This window comes from Mizuhopecten yessoensis, unplaced genomic scaffold (assembly GCF_002113885.1).
Source record: "Mizuhopecten yessoensis strain PY_sf001 unplaced genomic scaffold, ASM211388v2 scaffold6135_1, whole genome shotgun sequence".
NCBI classification, from domain to species: Eukaryota; Metazoa; Mollusca; class Bivalvia; order Pectinida; family Pectinidae; genus Mizuhopecten; species Mizuhopecten yessoensis.
In genome coordinates, this window is record NW_018406397.1 from 2,783,408 (window position 1) to 2,809,360 (window position 25,953).

The following is a 25,953-nucleotide window of genomic DNA, read 5'->3' on the forward strand; positions in this document are numbered from 1 at the left end:
TAATTCCAGACAGATGTTAAAAAAAAAATAACCAGAGTCTGGTCCATATTTAATTAAGCTACGGAAAACAACAAATGAAAACAAAGAAAGTATGCTTAGAAACAAAGCACAAATTTAACCCGACTTGGAATGTCAGCTTAGCTTTGGTATATTGTCATGGTTATCAAATTTTAACAGGCTTGTAAAACTTCATTTTTCATCAAGTGCTAAATACAGAATCTTCCATCTTTTCCTACCCTTACTCATATCAAATACAGGGTAATCATAAACATTAAAACCTGTTAGTGAACATTATTTTGCATTTCTTTTGTTTTCAAGAGCAATTTCACTATCTATAGATTCATATATCAAACATTGATTACAAAACAATACACAAGAGGAACTAACATGTGCGTTCCATGACGTGAGGTTGTCCTGTAGGCATGGAAACACGTCCAGGAGAACATCCTCCTCGAGGACCGTGGCATGTGTGTCCGCCGAGGCCTTCATCAGGTACAGGTTGGCAGAAGTCAGCATATGGATATTGGTGGAGTGAGACCTAAAGTGAAAGACTGAAGGTTGAATAATAATGTGGTGGGACATAAAACACAACTATTTTTGATAATGGTGATGTGGAATCTTCACAGAAAAACAAGAGACCCAATGGGCCTGTATCACTCACCTGGTATTTTTCCATAAGTTTGCCAAGGTCAAATATCTGAATGGAATATTGTAAGATTCAGGCCAAATTTTCTCTTTGAATCTTTGTTAATTAGAAGATCTTGTTGAAGGATTTTAACACTTTTGACTCCTGTGACTATGAAAATTGGTCAAGGTCATTCATTTGAACAAACTTTGTACGTAGCACTCTACCCCAGCATGCTACTGTAAATAGGTGACCACTACTAACAACAACTTACTTGAGTAATTCTGTTATCTGTGATACAGGAATCTTGTCACAGACTCGGGTCACTGTCCTCATATAAATAGGTGACCACTACTAACTACAACTTACTTGAGTAACTCTGTTATCTGTGATACAGGAATCTTGTCACAGAGGTCGTCGTCCCCATGTAAATAGGTCAAGGACACTATAATACTGTAGTACAGGAACAGTAACTGATCTGCAAGTTAAACGAAAACAAACTGTGTTCTTTTTTGACTTACTTCAAACATACAATGAGCCTTATTATCAACAAGCTTGTTCTGAGTGTCAAATATTCTGTGGGGCCAGACTGGGATTCAAACCCTACACTTCAGATTATTAGACCATATCTGAAACCTATACAGCAACCTAGACAATTGAGGTCTACGAGCTTGAATGTGCTACAGTTATGTCATAATGAAAGTTAAGGGGAGGTCACTGTGTATTGGAAAAACAGCAGTGCAGTGGGACAGGGATCCTTAAAGCTCATTTTCATTAGCTGTAGATTTCAGACATTTATTATTCATGAATGGATCATGTAATACCATAAAGTAGCACCAGAGGGCAATGAGGGGACATTTACATCTTTCTAGTTCAGTAAAAGGACATAGCTTCACATTTTCAATGTAATTTTTATAAAATAACATTAATGTTCAATCAAAAAAATAAGCTAAATTTATCGTTTCTGACTTCAAAAACTTTCCAAACTTACCTGTAGATGTTTCATCCAAGGTTTTCTTTATCTGAGTCACGACCTTCCCCATCAATTTAGTCAGGCTGTTGATCCTGGTATCTCTGGTATTGTCCACAGGCCTACAATGACACATTACAACAATAGGTACCATAACACCAAGTCCCCACACACAATTGGTCCTTTAGTTTACATCAATACTGGTCAGCACTTTAATAACACCTATACAGCAAGGATTCGTGGCACACTGTATTGCTGTTTTTCCTATATACAGTAACCTCCCTTTAACTTCCATTTACATATTTTGTAGCACATATGGGCTCGTACACTTCTGTGGTCCAGGTAGCTCAAACGGTTTCAGCGATGGTATAACAATTGAAGTCCAGGGTTCAAATCCGAGTCTGGCCCTGCAGATATTTTACACCAAGAACACGTTTGTTGATTATATTTTATTTAGTTCATCTCGTATTATGTTTTCATAAAAGTCCCACAGCTATACATTTCTTTTCAGAACTGATTTATCAAAGCTTCTGTCATGCCAGAAAAACCAGTTTCCAATGCATAGTGTACTTTTTTGGCAGTGGTACGAGGTTCCTTAAGTGATCTAAGCCCTCTCAAATGAGCAATCTGTACCAGTAACTTAGTTGGTCTCACTAAGCAAACCAATACAGTTGGCTTAGTGGGCCCTAAAAGACTTGTGGACCTGCAAATGATAATGCAGGTCACAGAAGTCTAAACCATGGTTTGCAACAACATGGTTTGAAACAACATCAGATCTCCTTATTTCATAAACAAATAAATCTAATTCTCAGCCTGAACTTCACTTTTTACCACTTTCACTATACAAATTCCCTTTAAATGAAGTTGGATGCTTTTAGCTCCAGACTTATTTTTTGTTTCAGCAGTATGATTTTTAGCTAGCATTTAGACCCATTTTTTTTATAAATAAAGACTACAAAAGATTCACTAATATGCTGATGAAGTAGACCTTTTTTAAATGTGTTAAGCAATCATCATGGTGATTTCAACAATCCTGTATACTGATGTCCTGAATTCGTGCCTGTTACATACCAGACATGGGGCAGGCACAAAACTGCTGACCAAACAAGGCTCCGATGTTCCTTCATCGTCCAAGTCTTTATACCAGCACCATCAATAGTACTAGTCAGGAACTCCATGAACTTTGACCTGCAAATATTTGTGATCGTCTTCTTGAGCAATTGAGGGTTGTCATAACATAGTATAAAGGTGCTAGGGAGATATGTCCTAGATGTCTGTCTTACAATGAACATTTCTAATGAAATGGAGAATGTCATGTTTTTGTAATGTTTAATGCATCTTTTGACTTTATGTCTTTCAAAACAATAATAGTGTTAAGTTTGCCCTTTATTGAAATTTCAATTATTGTAATATAACAAGAAAGAGGGTAGTGTGCTTCCACCAAGGATCAAACACACAATCTCAGACTTCCTAGGTAGACTCTCTACCACTGAACTAAAGGGAACTTCCCATGGATCAAACACACAATCTCAGACTTCCTTGGTAGACTCTCTACCACTGAACTAAAGGGAACTTCCCATGAGCTTGAATGCGACTGAAATCTTATGTACAATTAAAATCTGCCACAGTAAGAATTTTGCAAATTATTGAAATGTTATACACTGTGTTCAATTTGTCCTCTTGTTCAAGCACAAAAGTATGACAGCAATAAATATTGTCTATTTTACAGAGTAATAAACAATTCTCGTCTTCAAAAACTTTATATCTCTTTTACATTATTTATAGACAAATATGAAAATTGTACTGATGATAATTGCAAATACTGAAAGTGAAAAATTCCTTATCTGAACAAATCTGTCTGTTTTTGTTCCCTCCCTACTTTTTAATTTGAAAAGTTGTCCTAACCTTCCTGAGAGTCCAAAGTCTAGAGGATATACATGGAGGTTTTTAAGGTCCTCTTCTTTGCTAGGGAGTGTGGTCTTGTGGAGGAGGATCTGCGTGTACAGACTGAGGACTTGCTCTCTCCCTTCCTCCTTCCCGCTCTCCACGATCTTCAGGCAGTAACCATTCAGAGACATCAACACATCCTGAATGCAGTCAAACATATTTTATTGACATTAAACAGTCAAAGGGATTGGGCACAGGCTCTTACAACTTACTAGGCCTCTCCTACATCCTGAATTAATAAACCAGTGAATTACAACAGTTTGTATCAATCACCTTGTTGACTCACTTCTTATCAGTTACTCAATGAATACTCACCTGACCTTATTATAATAATAATAATTTGAGGTTCTTATATACCGCTTTATCACAACCTAGTTCGTAGGTCGTCTCAAAGTGGTTCACAAATTATTACCCGTGGTTATAGGGCCTTTGAAACCAGTCAATATCTTTCTCAACTCCCTGGAGAGCATACAGCCGGTGCTACCATTTAGGTGCTCACATCCAGCATTCAACAATTCATTCTCTGCCCAACCACATACTCATTTACAGCTGAGTAGACTGGAACAAGCGGAGTAAAGTATCTGGTTCAAGGATACAACACAGGGCCAGGACAGGATTCGAACCTGTGACCATTTGGTCAAGAGCCCGGCATCCTACCACTAGACTACTGTGCCTCTACCTTGGTTTACAACTCACACAGTTGCTCCAGGAAAACTCCAGAAACTCAAGATTTTTGTATTGAAAATTATGTTTTCTAGGAGTCTATGACTTGCTTCTGATTTGTGAAGGTTTTTAATACGAGTCTGAGAAATTAGTAATATGTGGTATGAAATTTTGCGAAAGACTCATTGCCTAAACCACAACAAGTCCAGAGGTAGTAAAATACACAATAGACATTAATGAGGACAGTACCTGTCTTAGCATTATTACACAAACAAGAAAACAAGAATATTGCATATCAAATCAAATCTGCAGACAATTCTGCAGATTAATGGAGAATGATATTCAAACCAATTTAAAAAAAAATTCAAAAGGTTTAATCTTTTTATTTTAAGTTTACTTACCTTTTCAAATATTGGCAATTTGCTTTTAAGCATGACTGTGGCAAATTTAAACAGCATCTCCATAGGGTATGAGGTCTTGAACACCTGTGGGTAAACATTCAAATGTACAGTAAATCATAAACTCCTCAGAAAGCTCATAGATTTCTACAACAATTAATTTGAGGTTTGGTATTTACGTTATTGTCTTTTCTAGCAAAATGCATTGTATGTATATGCAGATTAATTTTTGACAAAATTTACAGTTTGTATAGCTTTATTTACCTATTAACCACCAATAAAAAACCAATGTCTTTGGAAAAATTAAGTTAAGGATGCTTTCAAGAGACCTTTTATGGTTCATGGTTTGATAAAGATTATTTTTTCTTTAGAATATCATGGAAAATTAACTTAGTCCCAGATTTTTCATACTCATTTAAAATGTTGTGACTCATTAGAGGAAGTCTCGTAAGTTTTCTGTTACACCTGACTTCACCAATATTAAGAGGACCGGGTCATTTGGTCGGATTGGACAGTGTGTCTGTAAACCTGTGTTTACCGACATTATGAAGGACTGGATCATTTGGTCAGATAGGACAGTGTCTGTAAACCTGTGTTTACCGACATTATGACGAACTTGATCATTTGGTCAGATAGGTCAGTGTCTGTAAACCTGTCTTTACTGACAATAATGGGGACTGGATTGTTTGGTTAGATAAGACATTGTGTTGCTGAAGCAAGGCTCAAAGACAGTGAATCTGGTATTCATTTATGTCACACATCACAGGTTGGTCTTGAATTCAGGTGTCCAGTATAACAGTACTAGACCTGGCTAGCAGGGTTACTTACAGCAGACACCAGTTTGGCAGTGTTGGCTATAGCAGTCTGAGAATGACCGTGTAGGAGGAAGGCTGCTACCGTGGAAACAAGCTCCTCGCCGACAGAGACTGGCAGGCAGGCTCCCTTCAGCATTGGCAATAAAGTCTGAAAACAAAGAGGAATCCAATTCTCATACACACACATCATCAACGTACCACTAATCTGTGTGAAAAACTTCAACTCTTCAACTGCAGTTCAGCAGAACAGTTGCTACAACATTATCAAAATTTTCAATACAACATTATCAAAATTTTCAATAAATTAAAATAACATCAAAATTTAAACTCTACACCAAAAAGTATAACTTCTTTTCATGTTTGACTTTTTGCTAAATAAAATACTGAAAATAAAATATAGGCCTTAACAATGACAAAACAAAATCCAGAACTGTAAACGACTAACTTTTAATATACAAAAGAAAAAAAGAATATCTAAGACCTCAAAAAGACACACAAAAAAAAAATCAAATGTCTAAATATTCACCATTAGTGTATTTTGGTTGGATAAAGTTTGAGCTATAATTTTTGCACGATGAATGAAAAGAAATGTACAAAGTTATTAAAAGTCATGAAATATTGAAATGAGAATATTTTTTTTAAATGTGTCATATTTAGTCTAGAGAGTTTGACAATTGTTACCGTGGCAATGGGGTTGTGACATCAGAGAATTTGACAATTGTTACCGTGGCAATGGGGTCGTGACATCAGAGAATTTGATAATTGTTACTGTGGCAATGGGGTCGTGACATCAGAGAATTTGACAATTGTTACCGTGGCAATGGGGTCGTGACATCAGAGAATTTGACAATTGTTACCGTGGCAATGGGGTCGTGACATCTGATGATGGCTCCCTTCCAATGATTCAGCCAGATCTGTGCGAGACGGAGTAAGCGAGCTACATGTTTGGCCGCCTTGGCCTTGTCTGGACACTGGGGGTCTAACCAGGACTGGTGCACAGAGGTTACGGATGTCTGGAACACAATATGGACAGTATTATTAACAGGGCTATAGTAAGGTCAGGGTTGGTATGGGTACAGCAGAGTTTGATTACTTTTAGGGGGGGGGGGGAAACCAGCATAACAATGCTAAAGAAAGTAAAAAATAATGGGGGGGGGGTGTTCAACTTTACCATCAATAATCATTCTTTCTGACATCTTCCATAATTTTCAGTGTTTACTTTTTCTCTCATTACATCACACTTACATAGCTTTGGTAGAAGACCAAAAGAAGCACTCTACCCAGTGCTCTTGTAAATACAAATCTAACACTGACAGGTTAGCAAGGGTCCAGCCATGTGTCTGACCGTAACTCCTATGGTCTATTTTAAGTAACAGTGACCTTGGCCTTAGAAACTTTCTAAACCTATGCCACAGTGTATGTAATAAAAGCCAGATGGACACTGTGATTACCACAAGGCACCTGCATCAGAGATGTAGGGCTCTAATCATTTGGCTCAGAGAGTGTAGATATTCCATTTACACAATCACTTGTCATTGAACTTCTATCTTGATCTGATTTATCTAACACATTGCCACCAGATAAAAAATGTCCCGCATAAATAAACATTAATGGACCTAACAACTTTACCCAATACAAATTTTAACTATCAAACAAGCCAACATTCCTTAGCCCTGTTTGGTTGTGCATTACAACGAATGTATTCCTACCAGAAAGATTGTCCATGCATCCTCAAAATTGGCTTTATCAATGTTTTCTGCCATTGAGCGGAAACACTGGGCCATGCATTCCTCCACAAGTTGCCAGGGTAATGGTTTCACTTTTTTCTCCTGTTGGCAGTGGCCAAGTTTGGACAGCAGTATTGGGAAAATCTACAACAGAAACATGGCGAGGGCATTCAGATATGTAAATAAAACAAACATACTATAGATACATGTGTGCTACAGTATTACAACAAACAACAGCAACACAGCATCAAGTTTTACTACACGATGTTGAGTTATTCAGTAGTTAAGATCGGGACAAGGGTTTCAATGATTGGATGTCATGTGACCCCTTGAAGTGACCTTGAGGTATGTGGCTGTGAACGATGCATGACCCACTCTCTATTTGTAATATATTCATGTATAAGTTTCATACACGTTCAGCAGGTAGAATATATAATCAAATTCATCATTTCAGTCATTTAATCTTTCCCTTCTTGCTATGATCTTGAATTTTGATGGATGGGTATGAGATTTGTATGCAACAAATTGTCCAGTCAAGATACCGTACATATCTATGATATTTAAAACATAACTGTTGTTCAGAAGTTCACAGTGTGTAAACATTTTGAACCACTCTCAATTTCAGGATTACAGCAATGTCTTCTTATAGTAAAGCCCAAGAGACCAAAACAAGGTGTCATTTTAACTATTATTTAACCCTTTCACCACTGTAGACCATAATGGACTCATCCAGATCATAGCAGAGTTTACTAAAGTTACAAAGGGTGAAAGGGTTAAGACAATATTGCACATATAAGTAAACTTACTGAGAGTACACAAAGTTTTAACTGTTATATACATATTAATTGTTAACCTATTTCACAGTACTCCTTGAAGATAATTATGTTCAAATGTAGGTACAACATTTCACCTGTTAAGGATCTCTGTACCACTGCCAACAACTGGAACCAAGTGCTGGAAACTGTTTTTTCCAGCATGACTATAGCTTTTATAAATCATTTCTTGCAGGACATATCAAGAGAAATCTTAAAGCTGAATAAATCAAATAGAATCCTCATAAATGTTCCGAGTGTCACCCTGGCGTTCAAAATTGTTATACATGTACTAGTTCTCTAACCAATTGACCTAGCTGGTCGACGCAAATGTCCTAGTCCAATTGTGCTACAGTTTTATCCAAACAGATGTTAAAGAGGATGTTAATGTATATAGGAAAAACCACAGTGCAGTGGGACAGGGATCCTTTAGAGCACTTAGAAACAATACATGGCCCAACAAAATCTCTCATATTATCAGCCTTAATATACAGGGCATGGCCTAACAATGCTCTCCTCACCTATATTTAGCCCCAACGTACAGCCCCATAAAATATCTTCTCACCTCATTAGTCCTATATTAAACACAAAGCCCTACAAAACCCCTCCTCACCTTGATGGTACAGCTGTGAAGTTGTCGTTTTACACCTTTCAACATCTCAAACATCAGTCGCCCCAACCCATCAGCTTTCTGGAACAGAAAATATATTTTTTCAACATTAATCTGTGACTAGACAAGATGTTTAATGAATATTTATTTAAATATTTGTCCTGGACGTATTTTTTGAAGTGTAGCCGCAAAATAAATGTTTTTAAAATAGAACACTGATAGGTCAGCAGGAGCCATGCATTGTGCCTGACCGTATATATCCCTCATTATCGCCATTGGATATGTAACATAATTAATATAGCACCAAAATGAATACAGGTGGTCAGAAAGAGCAGCACAATGATTTTTTTATAATATGTCCACTATTATACTTTTAGTAACACTTATTTACTTTGACATAAGAAACTTCTTGAACCCCATATCGTAAATCTACATAAACAGTAACAGAGTTATTACCATGTGAAATTTTAGCCTCGTGGATTATGGAAAGATCTCGGGAAACAAACGTGTGACAGACTGACACTGTGATGACCATACAGCACCTATATCCCTACTCCAACAATGTTAGAGGTTTTACACGGCGAAAAACTTTTGACAGGCGCCGCGTAACCTCTAACTGCCCATAGCTGATTTTCCCGATGCTGACTATCACATTTTCAAAGTTCGGATTAAGAAAGAGTATATCGTGTTTACATACATTTAAATGGTCAAAAGGGTCCAATAAATATTCGTTTCCATAAATCCATGATTATATGAGAAAAATTTCATGACAAAGACTTAAATAATGAGTTTTAACCTCATTCGGAGCGAAGCAGACAGCATTTGCCATGATTTTTCCGGTTAATACAAAAATGGATTACATGTAATGTTTCCCAAGCGGAATACAAACAAACTCCGTATCATTTCGTTGCGTTTGAAATCCCCCCTGATATTTTGTATTAATCCAGAAGCCATGTTTTAAATGTAGGTCAGAGATGTGCTACAACGACATGGACATGTATTTTGAGTGTTCTATTCCGTAATATACAATATATTTGTGTCTGTGACATATATATGAGATCTATATTATATAAACCGTGAGTAGACATCGTTTTCATGAACTGTTAACCACTTATGTGAGTTTTTCAAGCCGATTTTGTTCCGCCCGGATTTCGGGCGGAAACTGCATCAAAGAATTAGTGCTTCGGAAATGAGAGGTCGCAGTCGGCAAAATCATATCCGATTGAAAAAAGGCTGACCAGCGGCCTCTCATGTTATGGGAGTACTATATCCCTGATGTGGGGCCATGTGGCCTGAAGATAAGATCTAGAGTGTGTTTCTCTTTTCCAGTAAATGTCAATGTGTTCTGGTTGTATGGAAACCTTTGATTACTTACTTCTGGAGATTGTGACAGGGATTTAAACAGAAAATCAAACAGTTTCCCATGATCCTTGACCTGAAATAAATATTGACATAAAAATGAAAACATTACTGTTGCAAGCACTTTTATATAGCACAGCTTGTGCTCAGTTTGTAGTAAACAACACTAATCAAGTGACTGTCCTGTTGCCAAGTCTTGCCAGATTCTTTGTTTGAGTTCAAATCAACCAGATCCTATGAGTGCAATGATATGCACCAGCTTTCATTAGAGCATTATGGGGGAAATGTACGGCAGAACCAATTTAATTTGGCCTTAGATGGAACAAATATAACTTCTTATATCTTACAAATAATTTGGTTTCAACCTAAAACATCTGTACTGCATTCATAAAACAATAGAACACAAGATGATCTCCTCCAAAATATTTCCTAAATACATTACAATAAAAGAAATATCTTGATCAAACGAAATTGAGTTCTGGAAAGTTACTTTAAATAAAGATGTACAGGTAATCACTAAATGTCTAGTAAGACTGTCAGTCATGTGTGTACAATCAATGAAGTGTCTCATACTTCTTTTGCATAATTTCTATTTGTAATGCAACAAACATTTAACTTATGTAGTCACATAATCCATTTATAACCAAATATTTATAAGTAACCAACACTTATCCCGTTACCTTTCTCATCAGGAACGCGAAGCTTTCTGCTGCAAACTGTCGGATATACTGTTTGTTTTCTTCACTAAGCAGGCTCGAGTAAAACCTGACAAAAATAAACATTACTGTAACATTTAATACTGCACCAACGGTCATTCCTACAATTCTAATTCAGCAACAAAGAGCAGTACACATCAGGTTTGGGATACACTCACAGCTAGTAACAGATTTAGTTCAACACACTTCTGAAACAGCAGATTTGTTGTACCATTTCTTCACATGATTGTTCTGTAAACTCTCGACCAGATTAAAGAGTCAACATTTCTATTAAACTGTATTTAACATAAACAAACTTATTTTGTCTATTTTTCTATGTTTCTTATATCCTAATATCAAATATTCAAACACTCATCGAAACAACCCGACCACTGTTGTCTTTGCGAACCTCATAACATTTATTTCTGATTTTGTGCTATCTTTTATTCATTCTATTTTCAACATATTCATATCCACATTGTTCAATTCTTGTTCTTGTTGATCTTAACACCAATAATAAAATCCCACCAATGTTTCCATTTCATTTGAAAAGAAACAATATTTTCTTCCTTGTATCTTATAGCACCTAAAACAAAGGAAGAGACCAGTGTAATTTATGTTTTGAAAGCTATTATGGATACCGGGGTATTTTTGTATTGCTTTTGAACAATAAAATATGTTTATATCAAACATTACAACACGAGACTGATATATAAAGAGATAAGGTTATTATTTCAGGAGTGTAAGTCAAAATTTCTGTTCTACCTAAAGACAGCTTCCACGTCCCCCAGGAGGCATATTATCTCTGTAACTGTTACATACTCAATTAAGGAGGTACAATATGCCCTTCCCATGGACAAATGTCTTGTCTTTGAGAAGGTAAACCATCACACCCATAGACAAATGTTATATTTTTGAGGAAGCACAATTAATTTCTATCCTACCCATAGACAGTCTCCATGTCCTTGAGGAGATAGCGCCACAGGAACTTGAAGATATAGGATAGGGCGGAAAACAACTTCTCCATCAGGTCCGTGTCCTGTGTGTTTCGGTTCAGCAACTCAACCAGCAGGGTGAAGAAGTCTGGGAAGTGTTTGTAGAAGTCATGCTGAAAGTCACGTGCCAGCTGTACCAGTAAACTGTGAAAATAGAGTAAACAAAAGTGTAATCTGACATAACCATTAGAACCCGTAATATTTGTCATGTCTAATGTCGCCTAAAATAATCATTTTTGGGTACAAAGTCTGAAATAATTCTTGTATAAAAGTCTCAGTTTGATATCTCAACTTCCTTTACAACTGTTCAAATGTAACCTGAACTTTACATGAAAAGACTTAAACATTAATGATATATTTTGCAACATTATTTTGTATGGTTCTGAATTTGGCCAGACGAGATATGCTTTGAGAATGGACGGACAGTTAATTGTGTCTTGTTGAAATTATAATAAATTTATGCAATATATTCAGTCTGAATTAATCAATACAAGAAAGTTAAACCAACATATATATTTCAAAATGTGAGTTCCTTTTTTAGTAAATTGACAAGCTATTAGAAGACATTTTGAACAAAAGTTTTATCTTTTACAAGTAAAGCCAAACCATTTAAGAAGGACATATTTTGCTATACAAAATTTGAATATGCACTGAAACACAAAAGGTCACCTGTTGTGGTAGAGTATGTATACACCTTATGTATCTAACTTGATCACTTTAGTGTATATATCTATTGACAAAAATAACCCTTCCATGACTTACTCCAGCATTGGTTCGTAGGCCAGCGTCTTTGGGATCATGAGGTGTTTCTTGAGCGCTGCCACAATCTGTGCCTACAAACAGACATCCATTACATCTCAGTTCATCATTGATCCATATTGTATCACTCAACATGTTTTTGTAAGAAAACTGCATTGATTTTATAAATAACAGAGTACCTGTTTATCACAAACAAAGAACAATTGAATCTCATTCATCCAGTAACCTTCATTCACAGATCAAATGGCTAGATGGTGAGACAGAATTACCAGATATTTTTTAACAAAAAAAACCCACATTGCTGTATAACTACAGAGCAGAAATCATAACAGGGTTACCAAGAAGTCACAGACCTACCCTGGAATCAAACCGTGAGTCTGGTAAGAGGGACAACAACTTTCTGTACTGGAAACCTACTATAAATAACTATAAGTATGTCACCAAAAACCACTGTCATCACATTTGGACAACATGCTTTGTAGTGGTGTCCAGATTTAAACAGCATCTTTGCATGTATCAGATAGACAGGTTGACAATCATTTATATAACAGAGCTGACAGCAGTGGAAATATAACCATTCCTATAGTCAGAATAAAATCTGTGTATCTGTGTGTATAATGTCTAAGTACCCATTCTCACCGTGATTTTACAAATTTATTTTTTTACTTTTTACCAAGCTGTAGCCTCTCCATTGCTAGTGTGCTGACATACCTCGTTATGGACCAGCTGAGTGAAAGACTGGACCTGCTCACTGATCTCCTTTCTGAATTCAACTGAAACAAAACATCAATCGAAACTTTTATGATTCATGTGCTTAGAATTGTTTTTTTAGCCAATTTTCAACATCCAGTAACACTATGAAAGTAGTTCAATTCAGAAGCTGCTGCCACATTTCTAATATTACATTGGTTTAGTAACATTACTTAACAACAACAAGATATATCTATTTACATTCACATACGTCATAGATAACAATTGATGATGTTATGGGTTGAAATTTCAATTCTGTTCACCAAGTTATTTTGTTGCCATTTAACTTTCATCTTTTTTTTTAAGTAATAAGGGCAAGTTTATCCACACAGTGAACACTAAAACACAACATATATATACTGTATAGTGGCATTACCGGCACATGTGGATGGCAAAATAAATGCTGGATGATTTATGGATTTTTTTGGCGAATGTTTGACTGGGCAAATGTTGGTAGATATACAGTCATCAAAAAACAAAATGTATTAAATTGATAAAAGTTGTACTAATGCTTCGAATTATTCATGATATAAATATAAACTTTATTTATCTTACAACAATCATGAAACCATTTTTTTCAACTTATATTTATCACTCTTGTTGGCCCGGATGTTAGCGTGTGGGGGATCTCATTGTGGGAGGAAACCGAAGTACCCGGAGAAAACCTAGTCATGTAGTTGAGTAGGTGACCATTTCGTGTACGATCAGGGAATTAAAGCCGGGGCCGCCTTGGTGAAAGGCAAGTGCACTATATCCACTGCACCACCTGACCACCCAATTATTCATATGCATGGATGCAGTCCTTTCAGGAAGAAATAAAAAATAAACAATATTGTACTTTATTTTACATACTGAAGTGAGCTGTCTGGTTGAGCTCGAGCCATTTCTCCAATGCTTCCCCAAAGTAGGTAGAGTGTTCCTGTAAAAATAGATTGATTTATCATCATAAAACACAGACTGATCAATTAAAATACTACGGGATCATGCTTTCTATATGTCAATTGCTAATTGTTGAACTCATTGTTCAACTAGATTAAGGAAAAGCAATTAGAAGTACGTGTAAAATCTTATCAGCATTAACAAGAGGAATATTCCCTCTTTTCAGGAAACTTTTAAAACTTACAAATTATATCCGTGTCAACAAGTAAAGCATATTAAGTTATATTTGAAAGGTTTACATATTTTCTTTCTTCATCAAACGCTTATAACAAACAAGCAAGTTAGCTTTATGGTTGACTTTGCATATTATAGTTGAAAAAAATTGTCCTTTACAACAAAAATATTGTCAATTTTCTCTGATTTGGAGCAATACCTTATATCTCCTGATGATCAGACTTACATGACAAACGGTATGTGCTATTATAATTACTAACGTATATATGTAGCACTGTGTACATAACAAGGTGTGCTACATTGTGAACTTACCCCCGGTGTATCATCATGATGTCTTATCTTATGGATTACATCAATATTGATATCAGAAATCCGTTCAGAAAATGTTTGGAACTGAAAAGAATAAAAGAATTCATTGATATTAAATTTATCAGAGGAAGGAGGATGAGGGTGTCTGTGTATCGGTTTGAAAGATTGCTTTGGAATATTTTTAGAAAATGAATTAATAGCAAGGATAGGTCATGTATACTTCATGTGCTATGTAAATAATTTTAAAGAAAAAAACATCAATCAAAAAGAAATAAAACATGGACAGTATTATGAAGATAAATACAGATGGAACAATGTGTTATACAAAATCATTTAAAGGGTTAAATTTAAATGTATTCCCATGCTCTAGGGATAGTTCATACGTGGCTATATTCACGGTCTTGCTTTTTAAAAAGTAATCTAATAGTATGTATACATTCTTTTTAATGAGACACATCGTTTGTTTTCCCTACTTGTTGTTCAATCCCATTTGGAAAAATAAATAAGGTGGTCAGGAAATTGTTCAGCTAATTAATTAATGTCAATCATGTTTAAAACGTCTAATATTGGTTTTTACTGTTACTGTAAATGTAATATATTAAAACCGACACACACAGCTGATTGCGAGGTGTTTTGTTAGTACGTGTATGTAACATAAGGAGAAAAGACCCTTGTTTAAATCACAAAAGGGTATTCACACAGGGTCGAGAAAACGATAACATGATGCTTATGCAGTGCCACATAACTATACTATGTACATATTTGATTATTAAACACACATTTTCAGACCTTGAACCTGAGATGAAAACACATATCTCAAAAATGTATGCGGTAATGTAATTAGAGAATTGTCATTTAGTAAACACATACACGTGACAGGTTCTACTGGAGATTTCTGAAATCATATATAGGAGCCAAGATAAACCAACCAATATTTACAAATTTAAAATATCGTAAAAATGTAACTTACTCTGAACGTATTCTCAGATCTATGGTACGAAGATTTCCCCATTTTGCGTTGATTATTTGTCAAACTCTCCAAAACTCAATCAATCGCATGTGGTACCATGGGCGCAGCCATCTTTGAATGAATCAAACATCTGCATGACACAGATGTCAAGCATTATATTGACGTCGAATAATCGTGTGTGGGTGGTGAAGTAAGGAGCTGTCAGATGTGAAGAGAAAGTAAGCAACAGCTGGAACATCATGTCTTATTCAAATGGTAAGACTAGTCCCGTCTTTTGTCACTTACTCAAATTACAGAACAAACCGTTTTTGAAGTTCACCACATTGCTAAGAAACTCATGACCACCAACAAAAAAATGACCATTAGCATCATCATCTGCCCTGCCTTACAATCTAGATATACAATAATATTTATTTAACGTCACATACCATAGACTTACAAACATTAGCTCAGTAGAGCTATTTCTGCCACACATCTTATGTCATATTTATGCAAATGCACATTAGTGTTTTAGATATTTATAATTATAAAATTGTATTTAGTTAATTATTGGTTAATTGTAAATGGTGAAAATTCAATTTTGTGATGCATGCGTTGTATTGTGAATCAATCACGGATTCAGTGATTGGATAAAGCACACTAAGGCTACTTTCATGTTTTTGCCAATCTGACACTTTCCATGAGTCGTGACTGTATATGCATACATCTGAATCATGATGAAATAAAGGTCAACTGACTGATTACATATTTGAGATACAAACCCTAGTGCAGGCTAATTATCTACCAGTGTGGCAGACTTTAATTGTACATAGAATGTTACAGTCGCCTTCTAGCTTCGAGCTAGAGGGAATTTCCCTTTAGCTCAGTGGTAGATCGTCTGACTAGGAACCTAGGGATCGCGGGTTTGATCCCTGGTAGAAACACACTTTTCTCTTTCCTCATATAAATGGTGTCAGTGGACCTCCCTGTGGTTACAGGGAGTTAAAACCTGGGTTGTGGTGTCAAGGGTGAACACATTTAAAAAGGGGGGTGAGTAGTATGGCAGATTTTAGTAGGATTACCACCGCAAGGCTGGCTTCGAGCTAGAGTGAATTTCCCTTTAGCTCAGTGGTAGAGCATCTGACTAGGAACCTAGGGATCGCAGGTTCAATTCCTGTAAAAGCATACTATTCTCTTTGCTGTTACACCAACAGCACATTGACACCTTTGCACATGTATATGATGAGTGTTTGTCTGGGTCCATGTACATGTATTACTGTTATGATGATTTTTTTTTCTTTTTAATGGATGTCCAGCTAAAGATTTTTAAAGTTTCAAATATATATACATGCCACCCTGGTAAAATACTAGCAGCTTCCTACTGACTTGGCTAGGGAGAATTTCTCTTTAGCTCATTATGAGGCATTGAAAAAATAATGACCTCTATTACATACACTTGCGTGTAGCATTTGTATAGGTTTGAAAGGGGTAGTATTTATGTAATAGCATCAAGATTTAACATCACTTCGATGTGCAAATATGAAACAGAATACATGTACTCAAGTTGTGTATTTAATGTTATAAAAAATGTCAGATATTGTACATGTGCAGGTAAGGAATAGCATTGCGACTTGCTCAATGTAGCATTTTTCATGGGAGTTATTTCCCTTTGAACCTAAATATTTGAGTATTTGAGGTTAGTTGAACTCTAGTATATCAGTAACATACTGTACAGGGTACACAGTGTCTTAATTGACATGGGTGGCGCAGGGGGTAACACACTCACCTTTCACCAAGGCGATTATAGTTTGATTCTCTGATTGGACACGAAAATGTATGGGGTCACCTGCCCAAACCCACAACCCACAGTGGTTAATAAAAGTTTGAATAAGCACACAATTGTGGTAAAATAAAATGAAGTTGATATAATTGTCATGTACCCATGCACCATCTGTACATTGCACAAAGCGTTATTTCTTGCTAAGTGGTAGAGCTCCTACAAGGAGGGCATGGTTTCTTTACAATATGTCTTTTTATAACAGACTGGTGCCACTAACCAGCCTTTGTTTCAATACCTTTATGTGTTTGGTAAGGTAATATCTGAGCCTGGATTGTAACAGTGTTGTCACGGGGACAAAGGCTTGTCATGTGTAATGGATGCATATTGTACATAGTTCCAAAGTCACCTTAACTTGCTTCAGCCAGGGGGAATTTCTCTTTAGCTCAGAGCATCAGACTAGAAAGTCTGAGGTCACTGGTTTGATCCCCAGCAGTAGCACGTACGTATCACAGTGTGTGTTACATCCTACCACAATAATGTTAACATTAAGACCTCCGAACCAAAACCCACAAAACAATGTAATTGTAACATTACCTGTATATCCCTGAACTGCCTGGATCCAGTACAAGTTTCTTCATAAGTTTGTGCACAGACGCTGAGTGTTCAAATCTAATATGGCTTCCCTAATACAGCCAATCATTGTGTTTCTGTTTGCAGGGGCAATTAATAACATGACAATGAGCTTGTGTATTGTCTTGTGAAAGGAAACATATCATTTTTTGTATGAAGAAGTGACAAATTAGTAACTTGTATGACTCAAATTATAAATATATCTGTGGCAGATTTTAAGTGTACTAAGGATTACTGTCGCCTTCTAGCTTCACGCTAGAGGAACTTTCCCTTTAGCTCAGTGGTAAAGCATTCGGCTAGGAAGTCTAGGATTGCAGGTTCCAACCCTGGTGGAAAGCACACTACTCTCTTTCCTGTTACATATCATTGAACTATAGATAGTTATAGTTATTTTGATAATAGGTAAGTGAAATATTGTATAGAAGCTTTTGACTACATGTAGGTCTGGTAAAAGGTTGCACAAACCTGTCTTGTTGTCTGGGATTGAAGTCTTAAAAATACGAGGAAGAATGCAGCAGGTCTGGCCTGTGTCCTTCTTTGATAACATGCAGGTAGTGCATTTCGTCAGATTCTGTTTCAATTTCAGAAGTTTCAAATCAAATCCTAGTCAGGCCTATTGCATTTGTGTCTGAAACCAAATCTTGTTGTGATTCATAAGGCGATACCCAAACCTGGGTTGTAAATAGTGAAGTGTATAAAAAGATTTGAAAAAGAGATCAGTTGTAGGTGACCTCCACTCAGATGTGACTAAGTCGCTCACTTAGTTAGACCACTACAAATAAAAGGCCAGGCTATGTTAAAATGATCTGTTCTCTCTGTTAAGGCTTTCTAAATGTAATCAAAATAATAAAAATATTTTCAAATGTAATTATTAAATTAAAATATTTTCAAATGTAATTAAAATGTATCTATTGTATTACAGATGATGGATGATGGCCTAAGTAAGCCCTGAATGACACGGGGGTACATCGTCCAAGTCACAGATGGAAAGTATTCCTGTTGTAGACCTGACGTCACTAAGATCCAGCCTCTCCACTCTCACACTACAAAGTGATGTCCACTCCTGCAGAACAGTGCTAGCCAAGGTCAGTATCTGTCACAGAGATATCTTGTTAACTTGGTGCACAGTGAATTCTTTTATCCCTATGTAACTTTAGTAAACTCTACCATGCATTGATCTGGTTGAGTCCATTATGGTCTACAGTGGTGAAAGGGTTAAATGAAAATTTCCAACCATGTTTGAAATTGGACATTCTTTATATCATGTTATCCTGTTGGTGTGTTATAAGGCCAAATTTTAAAAAAAACTTGTGTTTCCACTAACTCTCCCTACCATAGATTTGTGTGCCTAATCTGAAGTTGTTATAGTCCTCTAGTGATACCACTTTTAGAACTCCTGCTCTATATAAGCAGAGTAAAAGTATTTTCTAAAATAGAAATAATTGCCTGCCTATAGCTACCTGCCCTAATTTTTCTGAGGATGACAGCTGAAACTCAAGTTGTTGTTTTTTTGCCTAATACAATTATTATGTTGCTATACAGGTGACCTATCACACACATACATTATTAATTTTGTATATGATTATATTTTCTTAATTCTTTAAATCCATTCATTTAAACAAAATTGAATGTAATAGCTTGCTTACTTTGTGATATAAATATTCATCATTTCATCAAACAAATTTATAATGTTAAAAACAAAGAAATAATAAATCAAGTTGCAGTGATAGAACACTCTGTTCTTGTTCCCATTTTATTCATCCATCAATTTATATTCATGAAAATTTGGTCAAGGAACATTTAAAAATACAGTGAAACTTTAAAGCTGTGAAACTTTCTGACAGTATGGTTAACATTCCTTGACCAAATTGTGTAGGTGTTTTGTTTAACGTTACTCAATATATTACATTAAAAACAGTTTTTTCACATTCACAGGTGTTAAGAATTTGTGAATCATATTCAGAGCATGAAAGTCGTAAAATTAAAATCCCACAAAAAAATACTGGACAATACCAGTAAGTTCTACAAAACTCATGAAGAATATAATTCAAACAAACAGCTACGAATAAAAAGGAAAGCAAATAAAAACCACTGAAGAACATCACAATGTAATTAATCATTAATGTTGGCATCTTTCAGGTTCTTGCTGCGAAAACAAATGGCATGGATTTGACGGACATGATTCCAAAGATCTTGAAGCTTTTAGCTCATCCAGACCTCATAGCAAAGAAGGTTGTGTATTCTATTTTAACAGAATATGCACATCAACAGCCTGACATTGCTTTGCTGGCAATCAACACGCTAACACAGGAATGCTCGAACGGCAACCCAATGGTCCGCGGCTTGGCTTTAAAAACGGTTTGTTCACTCAATCATGACAACTTTTTCGAGTATGGTCAGACTGCCGTCGATTCAGCCTTGAAGGACAGTAGTGCTTTTGTGAGGCGGGTCGCAGTGAACTGCTGCGGAAAGCTTCATCACAGATCCCCGAACGTCTGCCAGGAAAGTGGACTGACAGATAAACTCTACCAGATCATACGTGACCCGGACCCTATTGTAGCTGTCAATGCTGTCATGACCTTAGAGGAAATTTTGAGAGATGAAGGAGGACTTGTGGTGAATAAAAACATCTCCCATTATCTGCTGAACAAGCTAGAGAGCCTGACTCCGTGGGGACAGATATACATAATGAACGTCTTAGTCAGATACACGCCCAAGTCAGAGGACGAAACTTTTGATATTCTGAATGTTTTGGATAAATATTTAACCCACAACAGTTGTAGTGTGTCTCTAGCTTGTTTGAAATTATTTAGTCACCTTACCAAAAATCTCCCTCATTTAAGAGAAGAAGTATTAAAGAGAAGTCTTACTGGAATCTGTTCCGTTTTAACATCAGGGAATCACGAACTTGTATATTGTGTCATTGAAGTTTTGGAAGAGTTTTTGAAGGAGGCAGGTGGTGTCATATCATGTCAATATAAAAATATATTCTGTAAGTACAAAGAGCCTGTCTATCTGAAACAGAAGAAAATTGACATGTTACCGTCGCTTGTTACGGAAGATAACGGAAGTGAGATTTTAGACGAACTCTGCCTGTATACAACCGATTCCTCCAAGTCTGTATCACTTAGTGCTATCACTGCCATGGGAACAGTGACCATGGTTCAACCCTCCGCCATCAAATACTGCTTCACCAAATTCAAGCATCTGATTGAGACAGATGTGGCGTACATTTTATCCAACACACTCCAAGTCTTACAGCGTATAGACATGCGCCACATGGAGGAATTCACTGACCTTGTCAACCTGATCACCACCAAAATTGACCTGCTCCAAGACGACGCTGGTAGATGTGCCTTCCTGGCAATACTTGGCCGGTACGGAGACAAAATTACAGATAGTCCGTATGTCCTGGAAGATTTCCTGGAAATGTTTGATGAAGACAACATTATGAGTCCCCTTGTACAGCTATACGTGTTGACAACTGCTGTACAGATGTTTTACCATCACCCCGGAGTTTGTCAGGGAATGCTCGGCGAGGTCCTGGAGACGTGTGCTGCCTCCTCGAACAAAACTGTACATGACCAGGCCGTATTATACTATACACTGATGGCTACTGATGTTAACGCAGCCAAAGAAATCCTCATGTGATCCTCCAATACTGCTACACTGACAACCTGTACTACCTACAATAAAACTTTGAGTGTGATGTCCAATATATTGTGATCAACAGCTGCCAAAAATCAAATTTTATTATGATGCTTTTACATAGGTCACCTGATGACAACCGACAACTGCCACAGATCAAATTCTCATCAGCCACAATGAATGTCTGATGTCATTCCCTAACAAACAGGAAGTGATTTCATTGGCTAAACAAGGTTCACCTTGACCGCCCTGACACATGACCTTACGACTCCCTGTTCAGATATTGTATTACCGAACGGTAATCATAATTACCTATACCCTGAGTACATACTGTACATTAACACTTAGCTACCTCCTGTCTAGTGGTAAAATCTAAGTTGTATCACCAAAACAATGCCTTGTAGAAGTTTGATATCTCTAGCTGTGTATAACAAAGGGCATGATTAAAGGGAAAACTACATGTATCTCTGTTTAATATTATTTTATTAATAACAATATTAATTTTACAACCTATATACTGTATGCTGGGAAATTTTCGGTGCCATTTAATTTTCACCTTTTTCACCCTTCTTAATGAAGGCAAATTTCTCATCAGTAACAGAGAATAATTGTAAACACCATGATATAAATAGTAATTAAATTTGAAGGGCAAAATTAATATTGGGTGAAAATCGATTTTACCATTGAAGCTCGAAAATTTGACACGACAAAAAATTCTCCATATATACAGTTCACTAAACTTGGTGATAGATCGTAAAGTAACCGTTCTTCAAATGTGGTGACAGTCGCAAATTTGGAGTTACACAACTATTTCAACGACCGTTTGGTATATTTTCGTCAAACATGATCGCTAAAATGTATCAAATGTGGTCGTTTAACATAATTTTTGGGCAAGTATTGGACGGTCGCTGGTCGTGTTAGACAGATGGTCGCTTAATACAGTTAAATTACATAGTAAAAACGGTCGGGAGGAATGAAAAGTGGTCGCATAAAACAGATGGTCGTTTAATAGATGGTTGCTTGAGCAAATTCGACTGTACTGTAATTATTATACATCTTGCAGCTAGTTATAACATGAGCTAGAAACAAGTGGTAAAATAAATAAGGGATCAGACATACATATTGTTTTTTTATAAGATTTTAAAATCCACTTTGTACACCTTCAATATTTGTGACCTCGTTGATTGTATTATGTATGTACCTTCAATGGTTGTTATCTGTTAAAGTAAATAAGGCTGTTTTGTAGAAAATGGGATTAATTCATATTGAGAATCAATATGATCCCTGTATTAAGTTTTTAGTGTTATAGATGGATTTCATATGATTTCCAGTCTCGTTAAGCATTATTGACAGGTTTCTAGCTGTAATGCATCAAAAATGTTATGTAACATACAAACTGTTTGATTATATGAAGCTTGAGTTTTGATATACCTCAAAATCTTATCCCAACAGCAACTAACAACTAACAAGCAAAATTGCATTACTGCTTCACATTTTATAAGCATATTAAGATGGGTTTGCTTTAAATCAAGGGTTTTCAGGTTTTAAACTTGTCCAGATGTGTACAGTCAGTATACATATCCACAACTGTATCTATTAAATTTCTGTTAATCAAATGAGTGTAAATACATGTATATGACAGGTGAATATTTAAATCTTACTCTTTACAGTTAAATATTATATGCTACAATGTACTTAACACAATATACCTGGGATCTATGTTAGAGTTAAGGTTATATGCTACCTAACACATTATCCCTGGGATCTATGTTAGAGTTAAGGTTATATGCTAACTAACACATTATTCCTGGGATCTATGTAAGAGTTAAGGTTATATTCTACCTAACACATTATTCCTGGGATCTATGTAAGAGTTAAGGTTATATGCTACCTAACATATTATACATGGGATCAGTGTTAGATTTAAAGTTATATGCTACCTTACACATTATACCTGGGATCAGTGTTAGAGTAAAGGTTATATGCTACCTAACACATTATTCCTGGGATCAGTGTTAGAGTTAAGGTTATATGCTACCTAACACATTATACCTGGGATCTATGTTAGAGTTAAGGTTATATGCTACGTAACATATTATAAATGGGATCAATGTTAGAGTTATAAAGTTATTTGCTACCTAACACATTATACCTGGGATCAGTGTTAGAGTTAAGGTTATATGCTACCTAACACATTATACCTGGGATCTATGTAAGAGTTGAGGTTATATGCTACCTAACACATTATACCTGGGAGCTATGTAAGAGTTAAGGTTATATGCTACCTAACACATTATCCCTGGGATCTATGTTAGAGTTAAGGTTATATGCTACGTAACATATTATACATGGGATCAATGTTAGAGTTAAAGTTATATGCTACCTAACACATTATACCTGGGATCTATGTTAAGGTGATATGCTACCTAACACATTATACCTGGGATCTATGTAAGAGTTAAGGTTATATGCTACCTAACACATTATCCCTGGGATCTATGTTAAGGTGATATGCTACCTAACACATTATACCTGGGATCTATGTTAGAGTTAAGGTTATATGCTACGTAACATATTATACATGGGATCAATGGTAGAGTTAAAGTTATTTGCTACCTTACACATTATACCTGGGATCTATGTTAGAGTTAAGGTTATATGCTACCTAACATATTATACATGGGATCAGTGTTAGAGTTAAGGTTATATGCTACCTAACACATTGTACCTGGGATCTATGTTAGAGTTAAGGGTATATGCTACCTAACACATTATACAGGGGATCTATGTTATAGTTAGGGTTATATGCTACCTAACACATTATTCCTGGGATCTGTGTTATAGTTAAGGTTATATGCTACCTAACACATTATACCTGTTTTTTGTGTTAGAGTTAAGGTTACATGCTATCTAACGCATTATACTTGTGATTTATATGTTAGAGTTAAGGTTATATGCTACCCAGCACATTAAACCTCGGATCTATGTTAGAGTTAAGGTTATGTGCTATCTAATGCATTATACCTGTGATTTATGTTAGAGTTAAGGTTATATGCTATCTAACATATTAAACCTGTGATCTTTGTTAAAGTTAAGGTTGTATGCTTCCATATTCATGATACTTAGGATTCATGCTAGAGTTAAGGTTACATGTTACCTTAATTTGAATTGCTGTTCAAGATGCTACCTTACCCATTAAACCAGATATTTCCACTTGAGTTAAGGGCATATGCTACCTTACATATTTTACATATGATTTCTGTTTGGGTTATTTCCCTTATACTGTTTTCTTATAATTTGGTTTTATATTTAAGTATTACCTATATATGCATGAATTCTAGTGTACCTTTTATATGTGTTTTCTTTGAAATCATCAATTCCAGATTTCGTTCATAATTTATACTTTTAAAGGTTGAGCCACTGTGAAACTCTTTTGAAATATACATAACGTAAACTTTGTGGTAACATATATCCTTAAACTAATAAATCATTTGATGCTGGATGTTTTGTAGTTTTCTTTATTAGGGTAAAGATTAAACTTACGTAATCATCGATCTAGTCCCTTGAATCAGCCACTCTTTGGCTCTGTAAGACTACTGTGTGGTAATTAATGTAGAATATCAGACACACTCACTTACCATTAAAGATTATACAAGCCTCAAAATGAAAAAAATGAAAAATAATCTCCTTTTATGACTAATAGAATGAAAAAAGTTCATGTGGTTGAGAATCAAAATAACCACCAACAATTCTATAATTTGGCATTTTGTTCAAGGAACGTGACACTTATCTTACTGGAATAAATTGATTGATTCAATCATTGCTTTCACATTAAAATGACCTTGGCCTGTATTCATGAAACCATGTTCATGGTCAAACTCAGATTCTGTACTCCAACCCATGCTCCTGTGATAAATAAATAAATAAAATCACATGTTGTCAATAATATGGAGGAAATTTGATGATACTTCAAGCCTGAAACCGTTTTCAATGTTTACACTCTACTTTTTGATGGTGATTTCTATTTTAAGGGAGTTATAAGTAGTTAGCTTGAGCATGACAATGGTTTCATGAATACTGGCCATAATCCACCCCTTGCCAGAACCTTGGCAATATTCTACTGAGAAAAAAGTTTCATAATTAATTCTTTTTTAAAAATACACCATATAAATACATATTTTTCACATGTTTCCAAAGGAATCTCTATTTTCACCCTCACTTTGAATTTGATTTGGAGTATTTCAACCATACCCATTTCTTGGAGCCCCTAATCCCATGGTATTTTTTTCATGAAACATTTGCATTAGATTTTTGCATGGAATATGAGGAGACATTATTGCACATTAAGAGAAAATCAAGAATTCTTGGGTATCCAAAATTCCTTGACATCCATCCTTTG

At 35.8% G+C, this 25,953-nt stretch overlaps 2 protein-coding genes across 2 annotated transcripts in view; one reads left to right on the forward strand and one right to left on the reverse strand.

Annotated features, from left to right (window-relative positions):
* Window positions 1-15,623, reverse strand: part of LOC110451588 (small subunit processome component 20 homolog) — a 53,911-nt gene extending 38,288 nt beyond the window's left edge. The window contains exons 1-18 of the mRNA XM_021499707.1: window positions 15,518-15,623; window positions 14,551-14,631; window positions 13,978-14,044; window positions 13,087-13,148; window positions 12,379-12,449; window positions 11,566-11,760; window positions 10,607-10,691; window positions 9,943-10,002; window positions 8,571-8,648; window positions 7,128-7,289; window positions 6,276-6,431; window positions 5,432-5,566; window positions 4,607-4,690; window positions 3,501-3,682; window positions 2,667-2,783; window positions 1,617-1,717; window positions 995-1,103; window positions 388-538 (exon numbers count right to left, since the gene is read on the reverse strand). Of these exons, the coding sequence (XP_021355382.1) occupies window positions 388-538; window positions 995-1,103; window positions 1,617-1,717; window positions 2,667-2,783; window positions 3,501-3,682; window positions 4,607-4,690; window positions 5,432-5,566; window positions 6,276-6,431; window positions 7,128-7,289; window positions 8,571-8,648; window positions 9,943-10,002; window positions 10,607-10,691; window positions 11,566-11,760; window positions 12,379-12,449; window positions 13,087-13,148; window positions 13,978-14,044; window positions 14,551-14,631; window positions 15,518-15,559 (1,938 nt within the window). The 5' untranslated portion in view covers window positions 15,560-15,623. The remainder of the gene's footprint in view (window positions 1-387; window positions 539-994; window positions 1,104-1,616; window positions 1,718-2,666; window positions 2,784-3,500; window positions 3,683-4,606; window positions 4,691-5,431; window positions 5,567-6,275; window positions 6,432-7,127; window positions 7,290-8,570; window positions 8,649-9,942; window positions 10,003-10,606; window positions 10,692-11,565; window positions 11,761-12,378; window positions 12,450-13,086; window positions 13,149-13,977; window positions 14,045-14,550; window positions 14,632-15,517) is intronic.
* A 55-nt stretch (window positions 15,624-15,678) lies between these two features.
* Window positions 15,679-23,546, forward strand: LOC110451589 (AP-4 complex subunit beta-1-like). Its single transcript, XM_021499708.1, has 3 exons — window positions 15,679-15,772; window positions 18,829-18,991; window positions 20,046-23,546. The coding sequence occupies exons 2-3, from the start codon at window positions 18,890-18,892 to the stop codon at window positions 21,555-21,557; spliced, it is 1,614 nt and encodes a 537-aa protein (XP_021355383.1). The 5' UTR covers window positions 15,679-15,772; window positions 18,829-18,889; the 3' UTR covers window positions 21,558-23,546.
* The last annotated feature ends 2,407 nt before the right edge of the window (window positions 23,547-25,953 follow it).

Coding starts and splice junctions, on each gene's coding strand:
- LOC110451589 (XM_021499708.1), top strand. CDS start 18,890: ATGGAAAGTATTCCTGTTGTAGACCTGACGTCACTAAGATCCAGCCTC. Junction 18,992..20,045: donor GCAGAACAGTGCTAGCCAAG/GTCAGTATCTGT, acceptor GGCATCTTTCAG/GTTCTTGCTGCGAAAACAAA.